This window comes from Odocoileus virginianus, chromosome 2 (genome assembly GCF_023699985.2).
Source record: "Odocoileus virginianus isolate 20LAN1187 ecotype Illinois chromosome 2, Ovbor_1.2, whole genome shotgun sequence".
Classification (NCBI taxonomy): domain Eukaryota; kingdom Metazoa; phylum Chordata; class Mammalia; order Artiodactyla; family Cervidae; genus Odocoileus; species Odocoileus virginianus.
The window spans coordinates 91,212,334-91,233,360 of record NC_069675.1 but is presented as its reverse complement, the minus strand read 5'-3'; the positions used below and the strand labels follow the sequence as shown (position 1 = coordinate 91,233,360).

The window sequence follows — 21,027 nt, the reverse complement described above, 5'->3', positions numbered from 1 at the left end:
TCTTCTTCCTCTTTCCACAGCTATCATTAAAAAAATTCATTTCTACCTTAAAAAATTTGTAGGTAATTTTGTAAATAATTACCATAAAGCTTCCCATTATCCATGTATCATTGCTACTGACAAGAGATTGCCTGAAGGTTTTCCATTGTTAAGAATTCTGGTTATATAATACAAATTTCTCATGTCCTGGTTGCCTGAGCTAATGTCTTCTTCTTCTGCATAGGATAAAAGGTTTCTGACAGCTCAGTTACAGGAAATAAAGAACCAGAGTTTGAATCTTTTCCAAAGAAGAGATGAAATGGATGAATTAGAGGGATTCCAGCAACAGGAACTAAGTAAAGTAAAGCACATGGTGCGCATTTTTGTCTTAGAAGCTAAATCCTCAGTAGATGATTGGTTACTATGATTTTGCTAGTCCTGACTCTAACTGCTGATAAACACACCTTAGTTGTCTTTGATATTTATCCTATTTGTATGTCTTTCAGTTTATTAAAATAGAGAAATTCTGTTTGATATGTCTTTCATATTTCTTTTTAAACTACTGGGCCTATAAGATCGCTTCTAAGCTCACAAAAATGTTATAAAAACTTGCCTTACTGGTCCAGATTTTTAAAATTTCAATTTTTGTTTATTTATTTGACTGTGCTGGGTCTTAGCTGTGGCTTGTGAACTCTTAGTTGCAGCATGTCAGATCTAATTATCTGACCAAGGATCAAACCTGGGCATCCTGTATAGGAAGCGCAGTCTTAGCCTCTGGACCACCAGGGAAGTCCTTGGTTCAGACTTTTTTTGTAAGTGTATTTCTTAGTAGTAGCCCAGTGAAACTTTATGTCTTTGTATCAGCTTTTAAAAAAAGAAGAAAGCTTGGGGAAAATGGAGCAAGAATTGGAGGCACGAACCAGAGAACTTAGTCGCACCCAGGAGGAATTGGTGACGTCCAGTCAGATTTCGTTAGACTTAAGCCAGAAGCTGGAAGAACTGCAGAGACACTACTCAGCGCTGGAAGAGCAGAGGTTCTTGCTTGGTCTGTGGGGCCCATGGGAAGTGGTGTTAGTGTAGCTCTGGCTTGAGCCTACCTATCTTTCCCCATTGCTCACTGTGGCACTTTCTGATCTTAGTTCCTGCAAAGTCTTCTGGATTTGTCCGTTCCCAAACCCTCACTCCTCTGACCTGCTGAGCTCAGAACACCTCCAACCCTGCCAAGCAATTTAGATTGTTTTAGTTGCTAAACTGTTGAGTAGCTAAAGGCAGATCAGGATTTCTTGTTCAAACCTGGGTGCAATTTTTCTTTTGGGACTTCTGCTTCAGAGAGAGTCAGGGAGTCTTATCCATGGATAATCTTCACATGGCTTATGTTTGCAGCCCTGACATGTAAAGAACCATGTGTATTTTTCCTGTGAAAGAATGTCTTAGATGAGATATTCAAATATGTTCATTATCTGCTTTCTTTTAATGAAGAGATCGTGTGACAGCTTCGAAAACAGGTGCAGAAAATAAGATCACAGTCCTGGAGCAAAAGGAACAGGAGCTCCAAGCATTCATTCAGCAACTTTCCATTGATTTGCAAAAGGTAAGAAGAGTACTAGGAATGGACCCAAGTTCCTAGGATTCATGAATGGGGTAAAAACTAAACCTGCAGAAATTTCTGCATCAGGATATCTGGTGAAACTTGTGTTTCTCGTGCAGCCCACATCACCCTAGTTCCTGGTGTAACAAGTCTGCCTCCAGATGGGCTTAGTTGCCTCATAACAAGGAGCACCCAATAAATAGATCTTACACAAATGAATGACTGTGATACAATGTTCATCTCCACATCACACAGAAAATCTAGATACCTATAGTGTTTTGTCTCCAAAGCTTACTGTTTCCTTATAGAACTCAAACTTTCTGTTTGACAAGAAAAAAATTCACATCTCAGGAAGTCCCAAATAAGTGAAATAGATTTTTCAAATGCAGGAGGTATGCCATAGGGAGAGTGCATTTCCAGAGTTCAAGGGACTCTTCCTGCAGTGATTGATGTTTCAAGGATGGGTAGGACAGCCCAAAAGCAAAAGATACAGAAGGGTGCAGAATACACTTGGGACTTTGTGGGTAGAGAGGATGACAGACATAAAGCTTTGTTTGGGTTTTGTGGGACTATTTGATATCAATTAGAACCATCCATTCATTTCATAATTGGAAAAACTAACTTTCCAGACTCTGGTCCCACTAAGTTACCTCATTCATTCTAAAACTATAATTTGAGCTTTATTATGTATCAAGCACTGTGCTCTGTGCTAGGTGTTTATTAAATACTAGGCTGAGCAAAACAGATATCAATCACCCTTGCCCTTGCAGAACTTAGTCTAGAGGAGCAGTGAGACATTAATCAATAATCACATAGATAATTGCAAACTATGATGCATGCTGTGAAGGAAAACTACAGGATGCTGTGCAATCTTTTAAGACGGCATCAAGTCAGGTCTAGTGTTGAAGTCACAGAATACTTCCCTTGAGGAAGTAATGCTTGAACTGAGATAAACTGCTGAAGCAGGTGGGCGGGTTGGGGGGGTGGTGGTAATGGCAGAGAATTTTAAATAGAGAATAGCACAAACCATAAACCCAGACATCTGGAGGCAGTAAAATGAGTGGCACCTTCAAGGAAGTGGAAGAAGGCTGGAAGGGTAACGCATTAAGGGAGTGAGTTGCTTGGCTATTAGAGGAAACACTGAAATGGTTTCCAGCTGGAAGCTCTTGCATTGTCCGGGCATAACATGGTGGCTTTGACAAGAGTGGAGGGTGGAAATAATGGGAGAGAAGACAAATTTAAGAAATAGATAAGAGAGGAGCGAGAGTAAAAGAGGTGTTAGGGGTGATTACTGGGTTTCTAGCCTGATCAGCTAAGTGGCCGATGTTGTCAGTCATCAGGCTAAGAAAGCACTAGAGGAAGGGCAGTTTCCTCATAAAAATGAATTTAGAGTCAGTTTCTGTGTTGTCCTTGTTAACACTGAGTAGATATGAAATAGTATTTATGACAGGTAAGTAAGATCAAGAGTGTAACAAGCCAATGGACCCCCACGTAGCTACTCCCCCCACCTAACATGTTAAGAAATGGAATGTTTGCCTTTGCTATTCTCAGTGTGCCCTTTCTCTTCTATCCCATTTCTTTCATAAGTCAGCCTATCCAGAAATTATTCCACTTCTTTGCTTAATAATTTTATCCCTAAACAGCATCTTCTTTCCTGTATCATGCTTGTTGTTCAGTCACCAAGTCATGTCCAACTCTTTGCAACCCCATGGACTGCAGCTCACCAGGCTTACAAAATGCTGTAGGCTTATGAAATACCACCTTTCTGTGCTCAAGATTATATTCCTGAGACACATTCATATGGACACATGCCGCTATAAGTTAATCTTTTCTCAGCTGTATAGTATGAAATTACTTGAGTTTATTTATCTGTTCTGTTGACAGTGAACATTTTTTCTGCTTCTTTACTTTCGCAAACAATGCTGTTGTGAACTTTTGTCTGCCTGTGAAAGCGTTAACTCTGGGGACTTCCCTAGTAGTCCAATGGCTAAGACTCCACGTTCCCAGTGCTGGGGGCCCAGGTTTAATCCCTGGTCAGGGAACTGGATCCCACATGCCACAACTGAGGCCTGGCACAGCCAAATAAATAAAAATTTAAAAAAAAAAAAAAAAAGAAGAGTTAACTCTGGGGTCTGTTTGAGATGTGAAAAGTTTGGGTCAAAAGATTTGTACTTTTCAACTCTCTTACTTAATGCCCAGTTTTTTCCATAGCAGTGGTAGTTATTTACAAACTTGGACCAATGGAGTATGAAAATTTGGGTTGCTCTGCTTCCTTGACAAGGTGGGATATTATCAGACCTTTAATTTTTGCCAGTCTGGTGAACGTGAAATGCATCTTTAGATTTTCTTACTGTACGTCTTATAGGATCTTAGTTCAGGGTTGAACCCAGTAGTGACAGCAAGGAGTCTTTACCACTGGACCACCGGAGGATTCCCTCTCACCATGATTTTAATTTGCTTTTCTCAGATTATTAATGAAGTTGAGCATCTTTTTATGTGTTTATCCATCGTTTTCGCTCTTCTATGAAGTGCTGGTTCAAATCTTTTGCCCATTTTCTATTGCATTTATGTCTTTCTCTCATTAATTGTTGGAATTCTTTATATATATATACTGGCTACCATGCTCCTTTGTCAGCTGTATGGGTTGCAAATATCTTCTCCCAGTTTGGAGTTTGTCATCATATGCTACAGTTTCTTCTGTTGAATATAAGCTTTTCATTTTACTATAGTTGAATTTATTGTTTACCTTTAAGTTTATACTTTTGTCTTTTTTTAAAAATTAAAAAAAGAATCTTTCCTCACTCAGAATTATAACATTATTCTCCTATATTATTTTCTGAAAGTTTTATAGTTTTGACTTTGTTTTTAGGTCTTTAATATGCCTGAAATGTGGTTTTGCTGTGAGAAAGGGAGCCGTGTCTTTTTTTTTTTTTAATTGTTTCAGTACCATTTACTGAAAAATCTGTTTTCTCACTGATCTGAAATGCCAGCTTTATCACAATTCAGTTTTGCATTTGTACATGGAACCACTCCTGGACTTTGGGGTGTATGCCACTGTGGTATTTCCACAATACTATGCATTGCCTTACTAGCTACAGTGTTAGCATAAGTTCTGGTGTCTGACAAGATAAGCCTCCCAACCCAGTTCTTTTTTAGGGATATTTTGAATATCCTTGGCCCACTGCTGTCCCACAGAACAAGTTGTCAGGCTGTTTAAAAAAACCTGGTGGGATATTGATTGGAAGTACATTGAATCTGAAGATGCATTTGGGGAGCATTGATTACTTATCATGTGAGTTTTCTTATCCAAGAGCATGATCTCTGTGACTCTAGATATTCAGTGTTGTTGTTTCTTTAAAAATGACTTTCAACAACCTTCTATCATTTTTCCCATAAAGGTTTGTTATCCTAGGTGCTTTATTTTTTACACCAATTCTAAATTTTTAAAAATATTTTTTGTATTGGTTGCTGGCATATAGAAATATTTATATATTAATTTCTCACAACTTAATAACTCTTATTAAGCTTAATAGTGGATCTGTAGAGTCTAGCAATCATTTCATCTGCAAATAAAGATGGTTTCTTTCTTTCCTGTACCTTTTTTGTCTTTGCCTTGAGCTGTTTGTTTTCTTATTTTTGAGGGTTTTTTTTTTATTGTTGAATCATAAAGAGTTTTTTTTAATATGTTTTAGATAAAGGCCTTTGTCACATGTGTCTTTTGCAAATATTTTCTCCTAGTCTTTGGTTTGTCCTTGTCTTCTCATTCTCTTGACATTGTCTTTTGCAGAGCAGAAGCTTCTCATTTTGATGAAATCAACTTGTCAGTTATTTCATGGATCATGGCTTTGGTTTTGAAATTAACAAATCATTGTCATATCCAACGCCATCTAGGTTTTCTTCTATGTTATCTTCTAGGAGTTCCATAGTTTTGAGTTTTATATTTAGGCCTGTGAGCCACTTTCAGTTAATTTTTATGAGCAGTGTAAAGTCTGTCTACATTTATTTTTTTTTGCATGTGGGTATCCAATTGTTCTAACACCTTTTGTTGAAGGAGCTGACTTTGCTCCATAATATTCTTTTGTTCTTTTGTCAAAGATCAGTTGACTGTATTTGTTGGGGCTCTACTCAGTTCCATTGACCTTTTTGTGTGTTCTTTTGCCAGTATCATACTGTCTTAATTACTGTAGCTGTAGTAAGTCTTAAAGTCCAATAGTGGCAGTCCTGACTTTATGATTCTTTAGCATTGTGTTGGCTGTTCTGGGTCTTTTGCCCCTCCATATAAAGTCAGTTTGTTGATATCCATAAAATAACTTGCTGGGATTTTAATTTTTATTGCATTGAATCTATATATCAAGAACTGATCTTGGCAAGAACTGATTCATTGACAATATTGAGTCTTTCCTATCCATGAACATGGAGTATCACTCCATTTACTTAGTTTTTAAAAATTGCATTGATCAGTTTTAGTTTTCCCCATGTATATCTTATACATATTTTGTTAGATTTAAACCTAAATACTTCATTTTTGGAGTCTTACTATAAATAGTAAGTGTTTTTATTTCAAATTTTACTTGATCATTGTTGGTATATAGGAAAACAATTAAATTTTATATAGATGAGGAAACAATGGAAACAGTGACAGACTTTATTTTCTTGGGCTCCAAAATCACTGCAGATGGTAACTGCAGCCATGAAATGAAGAGACAAGTGTCTTGGAAGAAAAGTTATGACCAACCGAGGCAGCATATTAAAAAGCAGAGACATTACTTTGCCAACAAAGGTCCATCTGATCAGTGCTGTGGTTTTTCCAGTAGTCTTGTATGGATGTGAGAGTTGGACTATAAAAAAAGCTGAGCGCCAAAGAATTGATGCTTTTGAACTGTGGTGTTGGAGAAGACTCTTGAGAGTCCCTTGAACAGCAAGGGGATCAAACCAGTCCATCCTAAAGGAAATCAGTCCTTAATATTCATTGGAAGGATTGATGCTGAAGCTGAAACTCCAGTACTTTGGCCACCTGATGCAAGAACTGACTCATTTGAAAAGACCCTGATGCTGGGAGAGATTGAAGGCAGGAAGAAAAGGGGACGACAGAGGATGAGATGGTTGGATTACATCACTGACTCAATGGACATGAGTTTGAGCAAGCTCTGGGAGCTGGTGATGGACAGGGAAGCCTGGCATGCTACAGTCCATGGCATCACAAAGAGTCAGACATGACTGAGCAACTGAACTGAACTGACTGAACTGTGTATCCAGCCATCTTGATATAATCACTTTTAAGTTCCAGGTGTTTTTGTTGTTGTTGATTCATGTGGATTTCCTACACAAATGATTATATCATCTGCAGACAAAAGCAGCTTTATGTTTTCCTTCCCTATCTCCATTCCTTTTATTTCTTTTTCTTGCCTTATTGCATTAGCAAGGACTTCCAGATGATGTTAAAAAGAAGTGGGGAGAGGGGACATCCTATCTTTGTATCTGATCTTAGTGGGAAACCTTTGAGTTTCTCACCATTCAGTGTGGTGTTAGCTGTAGCACATTAAATGCTGAGGGCTTGAAGTAGAACATCCAGAGGTGGGGAATCACTCCATGTGGTATATAGTGCATAAGAAAACTAACCGGAAATTGGCAGCTGATTCTTTCTTCTGTCCCTGACTCTGCCCTACACAGTGACTTATATGAGACTTATTTGTTCTTTTGGTTTTTACTGGGAAGGGTCAACTATATTTCTCAGTTCATATTGATGTGTAGTGGACGTAGTACAGGCTTTGAATTAGGAAGGCTTGCTTGGGTTTTGAATCCTTATTCTATCAGCATGGTGTTTGTTACTGGGCTGGTTCCTAAACTTCAGTTTCTCTGTAAATGGTCAAGTAAAGGGTGATTGTAAGAACTAGAGGAGTGGAAAGTGCTTGCACATGCTCTGCAAACTGTAGCTGCTCCTGCACCATACTGTTTCTCATTCTTGTTGTCAACATTATTAGTAAGAGACCCATTAAAGATAGGTCAGCCTGGCCAAAACTGCATTTCTTTCCTATCAAACTCCCTCTTACCCGTGTTTTCTCTGCCTTGCATAATATTACCATTCAACCAGCATCTGAGCCACAGGCTTAGGAGTTGTCTTCACTTCTTCCTCTCTACCTAGCCTCCTGGTCATGTTGAACTTGTCTGTTTACCCCTTTACACACACTGCCTTTTACCCAGAAAGCTTGTTCCTCTTCCCCACCTTCTACCTGGACTTGCCTGCTTAGGAGGCCTGATCAGATTGCTGGGTTAATCCCTTCTGCCTCTGATGTCTCATGGCACCTTATGTGTCCCTCTGTTGCAGCATGATTGTATTGTTTTATAATTAATTACATGTATATCTCTGCCACCAGCCTCCATGCTTCTTTGGGTCAGTAGCTCTAGTTGATTATACCCCTGGGAGACAGAATAAAGAGTATAGGCTTGATCACAGTTTATTGAATTATGCAGTCTTGAAACCATTCTTCAATTCTGCTCTAATATATATGTTGTCGCCCCTGTGAGAAATCAGAATGGCAAATGCTTCTTTCTGAAACCTTGGACCCAAGTAGCTGCATCTTATTCTGAGGAGAGAATTGGCTGAGTTGCAGTCTAAAGTTTGTGGCTTGAGTTGGAGCAGTAGAGCATAAAGTGAGGGAATTTGAGGAAGTGAATTATATGTGAGGAGGTTCTAGTCTTCACAATGAAATGTTGATGCTGTATGACCTTATTTTGGAGTGAAGAGTGGGCATCTTCAGTGAATGTAAGAACCAGTGAAGAGCTAAGAAATGATATAATGAAAGCTTCCTGGATCCTCAGTTTTGATGTTGTGCAGCATTGAAGATTGGCAGTACTTAAAGGAACAAAGTTAGTCCCCACCTACCACCACCATCACTACCATCATTGCTGAAGAGGTAGACATGTGGGCAGCTGTGTGCCTGGGGCCATGGTGTAAGGTGCTGCTGTGTGTCATTCACCTGTGGTTGCTGTGTTGTGAGCCAGGGTGAATACCATCGTTTGTTTCAGTTCTCTCTTCAACCTGAAGACAGCTACATTTGTCATTTTAACGCTTCATCTAGCCCCCTGTTTTCAAGCATATTCTTCTGTAGGTCATTATAGGATTGGCTGGGAGCTTGAGTGGAATTACCTCTGCTGGTTCTTGGCATCTGGTATAAAGTTGTAGGTCCTGTTGGACTCTGGATTAGTAGAGTTAAACCTATGCTTGATGGGAGTGGGAGGAGCATTCCTTTAGCTGGTAGATCACGACAATACAAAGGTTATTTTAGAGAGGAGGAACATCTTTATAGCATCTTGGCTAGATTCCACAGAGGCAGTTGCATCCTTCCTTCCCAGTCATCAGTTGCTTAAATTGGGAGCATTTGCTGCTTACTGCACTAGGCCTGAAACAGATACCCGAGTGGTGTTGGGTTCTGATCTTGTATCTTTTCTGATCCATTTTCAGGGAAGATTTCTTGGCTATATGCTCTCCTAGGATGCAGTTGGAAACAGAATGTCAGAGAAACATGATGATTCTAGGGGAGACAGTTAGGGAGGGAAAGAGAGGGTAACATAATCTCTGCTTTCACCTGCAGGTCACTGCTGAAACTCAAGAGAAAGAAAAACTCATCACACACTTGCAGGAGAAGGTTGCATCCCTGGAGAAGAGACTAGAGCAGAATCTCTCAGGGGAAGAACATGTGCAGGAACTTCTGAAAGAGGTAACTAGTCTGGAGTAAACCTCAAACTTAAATTCCCCACCCCTACCCAGATAAGTCAAATGCCACTGTCTAAATGACTCCACTCTGAAAAATACTGCTTACAGAATTAAGTTCAAGCTTCCTTCTATAACATAAAAGGCTTTTCTCATGATCTGGCCCTTTGTCTAATTTTCCAGTCTTGTTTCATGACCTGAACCAGTCATCACTGTGACTTTCAGGAAGCTATAGTTCCCCAGATGTCCCCTGCTATTTCACATGTCTAGTGTCTTCCCTAGAGCCAGATGTCCTGGAGGCTCACCTAGAGCCAGAAATCCTGCAGTCTGAAGTCAACTGGGCCTTAGGAAGCATCACTACGAACAAAGCTAGTGGAAGTGATGAAATTCCAACTGAGCTATTTCAAGTCCTAAAAGATTATGCTGTGAAAGTGCTGCACTCAGTTCAGTTCAGTTCAGTTGCTCAATAGTGTCCAACTCTTTGCGACCCCATGGACTGCAGCATGCCAAGCTTCTCTATTCATCACCAACTTCTGGAGCTTGCTCAAACTCAGGTCCATCAAGTCAGTGATGCCATCCAGCCATCTCATCCTCTGTTGTCCCCTTCTCCTCCCACCATCAATCTTTCCCAGCATCAGGGTGTTTTCAAATGAGTCAGGGTGTTTTCAAATGAGTCAGTTCTTCGCATCAGGTTGCCAGAGTACTGGAGTTTCAGCTTCAGCATCAGTCCTTCCAATGAATATTCAGGACTGATTTCCTTTAGGATGGACTGGTTTGATCCCCTTGCTGTCCAAGGGACTCTCAAGAGTCTTCTTCAGCACCACAGTTCAAAAGCATCAATTCTTTGGTGCTCAGCTTTCTTTATAGTCCAACTCTCAAATCCATATATGACTATTGGAAAAACCATAGCTTTATCGGCAAAGTGATTTCTCTGCATTTCAATATGATGTCTAGGTTGGTCAAAGCTTTTCTTCCAAGGAGCAAGCGTCTTTTAATTTCATGGCTGCAGTCACCATCTGCAGTGATTTTGGAGCCCAAGAAAATAGTCTGTCATTGTTACTATTGTTTCCCCATCCATTTGCAAGGAAGTGATGGGACCAGATGCCATGATCTTAGTTTTCTCAATGTTAAGTTTTAAGCCTACTCTTTCACTCTCCTCTTTCACTTTCATCAAGAGACTCTTCAGTTCTTCACTTTCTGCCATAGGGGCAGTGTCATCTGCATATCTGAGGTTATTGATATTTCTTCCAGCATTCTTGATTCTAGCTTGTACTTCATCCATCCCAGCATTTCCCATAATGTACTCTGCATATAAGTTAAATAAGCAGGGTGACAATATACAGCTTTGACGTACTCCTTTCCCAATTGGAACCAGTCTGTTGTTCCATGTCCAGTTCTAACTGTTGCTTCTTGACCTGCATTCAGATTTCTCAGGAGGCAGGTGAGGTGATCTGGGATTCCCATCTCTTGAAGAATTTTCTGCAGTTTGTTATGATCCACATAGTCAAAAGCTTTAGTGTAGTCAGTAAAGCAGAAGTAGATATTTTTCTGGAACTCTCTTGCCTTTTCAATGGTCCAGTGGGTGTTGGCAACTTGATCTCTGGTTTCTCTGCCTTTTCTAAATCCAGCTTGAACATCTGTAAGTTCACAGTTCACGTACTGTTGAAGCCTGGCTTGGAGAATTTTGAGCATTACTTTGCTAGCATGTGAGATGAGTGCAATTGGTGCAGTAGTTTGACCATTCTTTGGCATTGCCTTTCTTTGCGATTGGAATGAAAATTGACTTTTTGCAGTCCTGTCGCCACTGCTGAGTTCTCCAAATTTTCTGGCATATTGAGTGCAGCATTTTTATAGCATCATCTTTAAGATTTGAAATAGCTCAACTCGAATTATATTACCTCCACTAGCTTTGTTCGTAGTGATGCTTCCTCAGACCCACTTGACTTCGTATTCCAGGATGTCTGGCTCTAGGTGAGTAACCACACCATCATGGTTTTCTGGGTCCTGAAGATCTTTTTTGTATAGTTCTTCTGTATATTCCTGCTACCTCTTCTTAATATCTTCTGCCTCTGTTCGGTCCATACCATTTCTGTCCTTTATTGTGCCCATCTTTGCATGAAATATTCCCTTGGTATCTCTAATTTTCTTGAAGAGCTCTCTAGTCTTTCCCATTCTGTTGTTTTCCTCTATTTCTTTGCATTGATCCCTGAGGAAGGCTTTCTTATCCCTCCTTGCTTTTCTTTGAAACAGCCTTGTCTAATTCAATGAAACTATGAGCCATGCTGTGTAGGGCCACCCAAGACGGACGGGTCATGGTGGAGTGTTCTGACAAAATGTGGTCCACTGGAGAAGGGAATTGGAAACCACTTCAGCATTCTTATCTTGAGAACCCATGAACCATATGAAAAGGCAAAAAGATATAACACTGAAAGATGAACTCCCCAGGTTGGTAGATGTCCAATATGTTACCAGAGAAGAGTGGAGAAATAACTCCAGAAAGAATGAAGAGATGGAGCCAAAGCAGAAACACCCATTTGTGGATGTGACTGCTGATGGAAGTAAAGTCCAATGCTACACTCAATGTGCCAGCAAATTTGGAAAACTCAGCAGTGGCCACAGGACTGGAAAAGGTCTGTTTTCATTCCAATCCCAAAGAAAGGCAATGCCTAAGAATGTTTAAACTGTCACACAATTGCACTCATCTCACATACTAGCAAAGTAATGCTCAAAATTCTCTAAGTCAGGCTTCAATAGCATGTGAACCGTGAACTTCCAGATGTTCAAGCCAGGTTTAGAAAAGGCAGAAGAACCAGAGATCAAATTGCCAGCATCCACTGGATCATCGAAAAAGCACGAGAGTTCCAGAAAAACATCTATTTCTGCTTTATTGACCACACCAAAGCCTTTGACTGTGTGGATCACGACAAACTGTGGAAAATTCTTTGAGAGATGGGAATCCCAGGCCACCTTACCTGCCTCCTGAGAAATCTGTATGCAGGTGAAGAAGCAACAGTTAGAACTGGACATGGAACAACAGACTGGTTACAAATTGGGAAAGGAGTACGTCGAGGCTTTATATTGTCATCCTGGTTATTTAACTTATCTGCAGAGTATATCATGCGAAATGCTGGGCTGGATGAAGCTGAAGCTGGAATCAAGATTGCTCAGAAAAATATCAATAACCTCAAATATGCAGATGACAGCACCATTATGGCAGAAAGTGAAGAGGAACTGAGGAGCCTCTTGATGAAAGTGAAAGAGGAGAGTGAAAAAGTAAGCTTAAAACTTAACATTGGAAAAAACAAACAAACAAAAAAACTTAACATTGAGAAAACTAAGATTGTGGCATCTGGTCCCATCACTTCATGGGAAATAGGTGGGGAAACAGTGGAAACAGTGACAGACTTTATTTCCTTGGGCTCCAGAATCACTGCAGATGGTGACTGCAGCCATGAAATTAAAAGACAAGCATCTTGGAAGAAAAGCTATGACCAATCTAGATAGCATATTAAAAAGCAGAGACATTACTTTGCCGACAAAGATCGGTCTAGTCAGTGCTATGGTTTTTCCAGTAATCATGTATGGATGTGAGAGTTGGACTATAAAGATAGCTGAGTGCCAAAGAATTGATAACTTCTGAACTGTGATGTTGGAGAAGACTCTTGAGAGTCCCTTGGACTGCAAGGGGATCCAACCAGCCAATCCCAGAGGAAGTCAGTCCTGAATATTCATTGGAAGAACTGATGCTGAAGCTGAAACTCTAGTACTTTGGCCACCTGATACAAAGAACTAACTGCTTGGAAAAGACCCTGATGCTGGGAAAGACTGAAGGCAGGAGTACAAGGGGACAACAGAGGATGAGATGGTTGCATGGCATCACCAACTCGATGGAAATGAGTTTGAGCAGGCTCCAGGAGTTGGTGATGGACAGGGAAGCCTGGCGTGCTGCAGTCCATGGGATCGCAAAGAGTCATACACAACTGAACTGAACTGAGTGTCCTCCCTCTGCCCAGGTGCTCTGGTTGGCCCTGGCCAGCTATGAAAAGTCAAACCTCTTCCTTTCCTGAGGCAGTGAGCATCCCCTGGTCTGTACTGCTGCTTTATGAGCACTGTTGCACTCTGTTATATATTGTTTTGGGTTAGTCTTTGCCCCAGCCTCCAAGTCAAAAACCTGTCAAATTTATCTGTGTATACTTCACAATATGTGAATTTTCTCTCTACTGTTTTGGAGTTTTTTGTGTGTATTCATGTTCTTCATGCCTTGCACAAGTCTAATGTGTTGTAGATATCAGTAAATATATATGCAATGGAGAAATGACTATTTCCTTTTTCTCTTCTTTCAACTTATAGAAAACACTTGCTGAGCAGAATTTGGAGGATACCAGACAGCAGCTCTTGGCAGCCAGAAGCAGCCAGGCCAAGGCCATCAACAACCTGGAGACTCGGGTACTGACCTCACTCCTGTGTCTGGGTGGTACCCCGGTGCCCTTAGATGACATGGTTGTGGCTGAGAATTCCCTTGGATCAGAGATTTTCTTCCAAAGGGTTTCTCTTTTGACTTCTACTTGTAGAGAACTGAGGTAGTCATTTTCTCCATTCTTGCCATATTAGCATCATTCTTCCACAGAAGATTGTCTTCTCTGTTCCTTCCCTTTTGTCTTCTTTCTCCTTCCTCCCATAGGAAACCATTCTAAACCTGGTAAATAGAGCCCTTTTATTGCTAAGTAACCTTGAGAACCCCAGGGACGGGGAGCTTGGTGGGCTGCCGTCTATGGGGTCACCCAGAGTCGGACACGAATGAAGTGACTTAGCAGCAGCAACAGCAGCAGCCTTAAAATGGCTAACATTGTTTTATATGTGTGTTAATTTAGGTAAATGATATAGCTGTACATGAATTTTCCTTGTTACTTTCCACTGCTCCATCTTCCGTGTCCACTTCATTGTTCTTACCTCCTCTACTTCACAGTTATCTGCTGCATGCTAGATATCCAGATTGCCACCTTCTTCCTGTTACCACAGCTTACCTTGCAGTGAACATCCTCGTTTCTGTTGCCTTAAGGAGGATAGTGAGTGTGTGTGACTTAACGTGACTCACTAGGACAGGAATGCTCCCAGAGGGCTGCCCAGGATGCGAGAGAGTTCCTATCGATGCATCTCTGTCTTTTCTAGCATTGGCATTTCTCAGCCTTTTAGTTTTCTTGCCAGTTTCATGAGTGTGAAGTGGTAGAAGTGTCAGGGGATCTCTGTGAAGCCTCTTATAAGAACACTAATTGTATTCATGAGCCTCTACCCTCATGACCTAAGTATCTCCCAGTCACCTCACATCCTAACACCATCACATCAGATGTTAGAAATTCAACATAGGAATTTGGGGGGCACAAACATTCAGACCATAGCAAATGCTTAACTCATTTTTAAAGTCTTTCTTGTTTCTTGGTCAATATTAATATATGTAAAGCTGTATTTTTTCCTAACTGCAGCTTTGTTACCTTTATTGTAATTCACTTCTATTTCTGAATATCTTTTTTATTGTGGTAAAATACACATAAATGTAAAATTTACCATTTTAACCATTTCTAGGTGTACAGTGGCATTAAGTACATTTATGTTTTTGCACAACCATCACCACCATCCATTTGTAGAACTTTTTCATCTTCTCAAACTACAACTCTGTGCCAATTAAAACAATAACTCCCTGTTCTCTCCTCTCTCCAGCTCCTGGCACCCACCATTCTACCTTCTGTTTTTATCAATTTGATGACTCTAAGTACCTCAAAAACTGGAATCATACAGTTTTTGTCTTTTTGTTTCTGGCTTACTTCACTTAGCATAATGTCTTCAGAGTTCATTCATGTTATAGCATTTGTCAGAATTTCATTACCTTTTAAGACTGAACAAGCCTTTTTTAAGACCTTGATTCCATTCTAGATAGAGCACATGTTATTCATCCATTCACTTGCCCGTGGAGATTTCGGTTGTTTCCTCCTTGTGGCTATTGTGAATACTGTTGCCGTGAATGTTAGTGTATGAACAAGGTTTTTGTGTGGGCTTGTACTTTCATTTCTCTTGGGTATATTCCTAGGAGTAGAGTTGCTGGGTCATATGATAACTCCATGCATAGCTTTTTGAGGATCTGAATCTTTCTTGAGTTCTGCCTGCAAACTGGAACTTGCATAGATATTTGCTAAACCCAGGAGTTTAGCAGTTTCAGTCCTGGCTCTGCACTGATAAAATTTGTGGTCATGGGAAAATAACTTTACTATTCTCCTCTGTGGAGGTGCTCACACTGTTCTTGTGGGGTTGTTTCCATGAAAACTTACCTCTGAACATATATGAGGAACCGTGAGGCCTAAAAGGCGAAGGCAATGGCAACCCACTCCAGTACTCTTGCCTGGGAAATCCCATGGACGGAGGAGCCTGCTAGGCTACAGTCCATGGGGTCCCGAAGAATCGGACGCGACTGAGCGACTTCACTTTCACTTTTCACTTTCATGCACTGGAGAAGGAAATGGCAACCCACTCCAGTGTTCTTGCCTGGAGAATCCCAGGGACGGGAGCCTGGTGGGCTGCCGTCTATGGTTTGCACAGTCGGACATGACTGACGTGACTTAGCAGCAGCAGCAGAGGCCTAAAAACATTCTTTTCTCATTTGGTACCTCCCTCTCCTTGACAAAGCTGCAACCCTCTATGTGCTTATATTTTAATAATAAAGTTCCCCCAGGGCAGACCTTACTCAGCAAAGACTTTATAGGAGAAATTGGCAAAGTTCGCTCGAGTCAGATGAAACAATCACTTTGGAGGCCAAGCCTCGCTCAGTGCTGGGCGTTGTGTCATCCCGTCCACCCTGCAGGCCTCGTGTCCTAGCGCAGTGCCAGAGACACAGTCAGACCCGGTCAGTATGTGTGGAATGAGGGAAACCCAAATTTGTCTCATGGGCAGTAATCCCACTTCTGGAAGTGTATCCTAAGGAAGTTATTCAAGCTAGATCAACAATTTTTACATGAAGATATCAACTGCTGCCTCATTTTATCTGCAAAATGGAAAACAGCTGAGTTACCTGGACAGTAGGCAGCGGTTCAGGGAATTATGCAACATCCTTTGAGGAAATAATCTAAGGTCTGAAGGCTACATGGAAATCCAGAAGGAAATTTGAGCACGGAGGAAAAATACAAAGTTTTACTAGAATTGTATACGAAGTTGTAAAAGAAAGTCAAAAAAATGAAACTGTGTTAGAATGATAGTGTTTTATAATGATTGACTTATGAGCATCTTTTTTTTCTAATTAAAATTTTTTTTTAGTGTACCTGCTTTATGATTTAAATAGATTTGATTTTAAAAGCCATTTGTTACTACTCAGCTTCTTTTGAACATAAGGATACTTCTCTTTCCCTCGTAGGTGAGAGAACTGGAGCAGAGCCTGCAGGCCTCTGAGGAGAAGCTGAAGCAGAGCAGTGATGTGGTGGCAGCTCAGGAAGCTCAAATTCGAGAGCTTGTAAGTGGCGATCACGTCTGCTGTGTCCTAGGCCCCTGATTCTTTCCTTTGTGCCCTTGAAGTCCCCAGACTCACTCCCAGCTCCTGGAATGGCATCTGGACCTTAGATACACTTGTGGGCAGACAGGCAGTTGCAGAGAGGGAGTCAGGACCTGTTGGAGGGTCTGAGTTACCGGGAGAGGTGGTGACTGGCTGGTTCCCACCTAAGAGCTGGCTGCAGGGCCCAGCCTAATTCTAGAACTGTTAGATGTTGTGTGACCACTGGCGTCCAAACCTCATCTTGCGGCCGGGGGCCATGGAGAACAGCTCCAGGCCCTGGGGAGAAGACAGCAAGGGCTCAGCCCGTAGTCACAGCCCCAGGTCGGGTGTGGAGCTAGAAACTAGAGAAGTAAAAACATTTGTTGCCTCTTTCCCACATGTGTTTTCATTTAGTCCTGGCAACAGACCTCAGAGCTGTGCAACTGCTATCCTCATTCACTAGAGGAAGCAGGCTCACAGAGATGACCGGGTCACTAGCCCAGGGTCTCCCACCTAGTAAATGGCCGAACCTGCGCCCTCTGTCAGGTCACAGCCCCTGCTCTTCATCCCTGGGTCCTGTGCCTCCGCAGGGAAGCGCCTCAGCCATAGAGGGCAGCACTGAGTGAAGGAGGGTTGTGTCTTAGGACTGGTGCCCAGAGCGGTCCCTTTCCCCCAGACCAAGACCAGTCGCAGAGTCCAGCTCCTGAGCAGGCAGGGGGCCTCTGCGGCACCCTGGCTGGAGAAGGTCAGGAAGGAGAGTTGTTTCTATGGGACACTCGTCTTTGGAGGACAGGGTGAGGCCCCAAGTGTCACCAGGAATACCTGTCTTCTGCTGCCCCCTCAGGCCACCGCGAACAAGGAGAGCAGCCGTGCCCAGCAGCAGGTCCTCGCTCGGGAGGAGCAGTGCACGGAGCGGATCCACGTGCTGGAGGCCCAGCTCGCAGGCCTGGGCAGAGCGCGGGTGGCCGAACTGAAAGCCACAGAGCAGGAGCTGGTGAGTGAGGGAAGGAGAGAGGCTGGGAGCACCCGTTCATATGTAGCCAGGCTGCCAGGCCATTTGACAGGAAGAAGACCAGCCTGCCTCTGAACTCGCGCACCACTGTTTAGAGGAGTTTTTATATTTTAACAACACACCTGCTCGTGAGACTGGTTGTAAAAAGACTGCTTTTTACGAAAACCCCAAGCAGATGGTTTTCCTTTCTCCTTGAGCTGCACATGGACTTCCTGGCACTTCCTGACCAGTCCCGTCAGCTGCTTTCCCGTCTTCCTGAAATGTGTGCTGCTCGTCCCTAATGGCTTCCCCTTCCCCTGGTCTCCGTCCTTGTTCCGTAGGCTTCGGAGTCAAGTGCCGTAGTTCTTCTTGTGAGGAGAGTGTCAGGTGACTCTCCCTTTCTGACCTCAAAGCCTAGCCTCCTGTCCCACCCCTGCAGTGGCGACAGAAGGGAGGGGGCAGCTTTAAAGGTTACGTGTCAAAGAGATAGGCCTGCACCCAGGGAAATAGTGTAAAGACCTTTTCTTTGATGTATACTTTCCTCAATTTGCAGAGAAAGCTGGAGCAAGAAAATGCAGCCCTTAAAGAAAGTAAGAATGAATGTGAGTGTTCTTTACAGCATCACCAGCTTGAACTAAAGAAGCTGAAGGTATGTATCTAATGGCGTCAGTTTCACAAAGTCATGTCTTTTTCTAGATTTTTGTTTTTGGCTGTGCTGGGCCTCTGTTGCTGCATGTGGGCCTTCTCTAGTTGCGGTGAGTGATGGCTGCTTACCGTTGTGGCGCGAGGGTTTCTCATTGCAGTGGCCTCTCCTACTGCAGAGCACACGTTAGGTCTGCAGGCTCAGTAGTTGCAGCGCGTGGGTTCAGCCGCCTTGTGCACGTGGGATCTTCCCAGACCAGGGATCAAACGCGCATCCCCTGCATCAGCGGGCAGATTCTTAACCGCTGGACCACGAGGGAAGTCCAAGTGTCATGTCTTTATGTGTGCATTTGGAGTAGCCACAGGAAAGTGCTATACTATGAGTAGAGAAGGAGTAGAACTAGCATTTGTGGATGATAGGGGGTTGTCAAAGAGGCAACTGGAAGTTTTAAGCAGCGGGATGATGTGAGTTTTGTTTAAGAGGATTACTCCGGCTCTGTGTGAAGAATGCTCTGTAAAGGAGGCAAGTACAGAAGCAGGAAGACCTTTGAGGAGACTTGTATATCCCTGTGCTTGCTCTGTTTAAGAATATAAAAGGCAAAATTGAACATTTCAGCAGGGATTCAGAAATTGTAATAAAAGACAGTAGTTTTGAAAAGGAATCAAATAAGAATTTCAAAACTGAAAAGCTCAGTAGCTGAAAGTAAAAATGCAGTAGATTTCCAAAGGACCTGAGGAAACTTTCTGGAGGAATAGATATTTTCACTGTTTATTTTGGTGTTGGTTTCATCATAATTCATCAGTTTTACACTTTAAATATGTGCAGTTTATTATTGTCTATTATACTTCAGTAAAGCTCCTAAAAAACAATTAATGAGCTTAACAGCAGATTAGAACTAAAGAGATAAGTAATGGAAGAAAGGGCAGAATGAAATACAGGGGAAAATGATAAAAGACAGGATGCTGTGAGATGTTTTACCATGTGTCAGTGGAAGCTCAGAGGCAATGAAAAAAACTGAGATAGAAGCATTAAAGAGATGATATAATGGGTGAGGATTTTTCAAACTGATGAAAGCTGTCGAGTCACAGGGACAGGTATAAGAGTTCTTACAGATCCAAACAGGACAAATTTTAAAATCCATACCCAGACACCATATTGTAGTAGCACTAAAAGAAAACCAACAAAACACAAAGAATTAGTTGGGTAACAGACTTGCACTAAAGGAAGTACTGGAAGGAAAATTCTAGATGTACAGAAGATGTAAAGAGGAAGGAACGAATGGAGAGCAGTGCTTATTGTAAGTATGTGCCCAGGAAGAAAATCTGATGCATAGCACATCGTTCACGGCCCAGCTAGGAGAGAAGAAACAGCCCATTTATTTCAGTGAGAATTTATGTTCTAAGGTAAAGTTTCTTCTCCAGCACTGAAACAGTTAAAAGATATCACAAAGGTAGCAACTGTAGGACTCAGCTTTCCAACTGTAGGACTAAGAGAAGAAAGTGAAGAAGTTGGAATTGCTAAATTTAGGAGTTAAGAAGAGAAGCTCCACAGATTTGCCAGTCAGACCTCTTAAGAAGGGGCTCTGTGCCGCAGTTGGTGCTGGTGTGTGTGCTGGGCGATAGGGCCATGAATGAATTCAGCTGCAGGTGTCAGAAGACTGCAGAGTGGATGCAGCTGCCGCTTCAGGAAGAGCTTGCTGCTGCCAGGGCCGAGCTGCATTGCTTGCAGAAACCGCAGTCTGACCAAAAGGAGCGAGTCTTTTCCTCCCTCCTCCTGCACTCCAGTCTCCCTGGAGCTCCCCCTGCTGGCAAAGATGAGTATGTATCAGTATCTGAATATGGAGCCGGCTGGACCCAGAGGGAGAAACATGGTTTGCAGAATCCCAGGTTCGGCATCTAAAACAGAATATGAAATGTTGGGTGTGGGCTGAGGCAGTAACTGAAAAACCAGCACACACAGGCTTTTTCGGAGTGTGGTTAATTTTCAAACGTTTGGGCTAATTTTCTCAATGTCTTGGATTTCTGGTTTAATATCATTATGGTCAGATAATATTCTGAATGATTTCAGTGCTTGATATTTATTTAGACTTATTTTATGACCCAGCCTATGTCTATCTTGGTAAGTAACTGAATGCACTTGAAAAAATATGTATAGTCGGCTCTTAGGGAGAGTGTTCTGTAAATGCTAAATAGGTCAAATTGGTTAACAGTATTGTTCAAAGCTTCTGTAGGTCTTCTGATTTTTTTTGTTTGTTTTGGTCTGTGTGTCTCATCACTTCCTGAGAGGGGTGCTAAGTCTTCGATTATGATCCTGGATTTGTCTTTTTCTCCCTCTGTCAGTCTTTGCTTCAAGTATTTTGAAACACTGTTTTAGGTGCACACATTTTTTTTTTTTTTTGGTATTGTTTGAATCCATATTTTCAGAACAGTCCTCTGGGAAAATCATTTCCCGGTGCAGAGCACTGTGCGTGTGGGTAGCCTGCTGACTTTCTCAGTGGCTCTGAGCTCAGCATCAGATCCTGGGTCATGTGTGTTTCTGTGGCGCTAGCACAGACTTTAGAACCCTGCAGTTTCAGTTCTGGGTGCCACCCTGGCCCTTCACAAGC

General features: G+C 42.0%; 1 protein-coding gene across 6 annotated transcripts in view; it reads left to right on the top strand.

Annotated features, from left to right (window-relative positions):
- GOLGA1 (golgin A1) overlaps positions 1 to 21,027 on the top strand; it is a 46,148-nt gene that overhangs the window by 14,302 nt on the left and 10,819 nt on the right. For all 6 annotated transcript variants that reach the window (XM_070452737.1, XM_020874245.2, XM_020874252.2 and 3 more), the window contains 8 exons: positions 224 to 352; positions 844 to 1,013; positions 1,459 to 1,570; positions 9,160 to 9,285; positions 13,629 to 13,724; positions 16,675 to 16,770; positions 17,633 to 17,782; positions 18,333 to 18,428. In XM_070452737.1, coding sequence (XP_070308838.1) covers positions 224 to 352; positions 844 to 1,013; positions 1,459 to 1,570; positions 9,160 to 9,285; positions 13,629 to 13,724; positions 16,675 to 16,770; positions 17,633 to 17,782; positions 18,333 to 18,428 — 975 coding nt within the window. The remainder of the gene's footprint in view (positions 1 to 223; positions 353 to 843; positions 1,014 to 1,458; positions 1,571 to 9,159; positions 9,286 to 13,628; positions 13,725 to 16,674; positions 16,771 to 17,632; positions 17,783 to 18,332; positions 18,429 to 21,027) is intronic.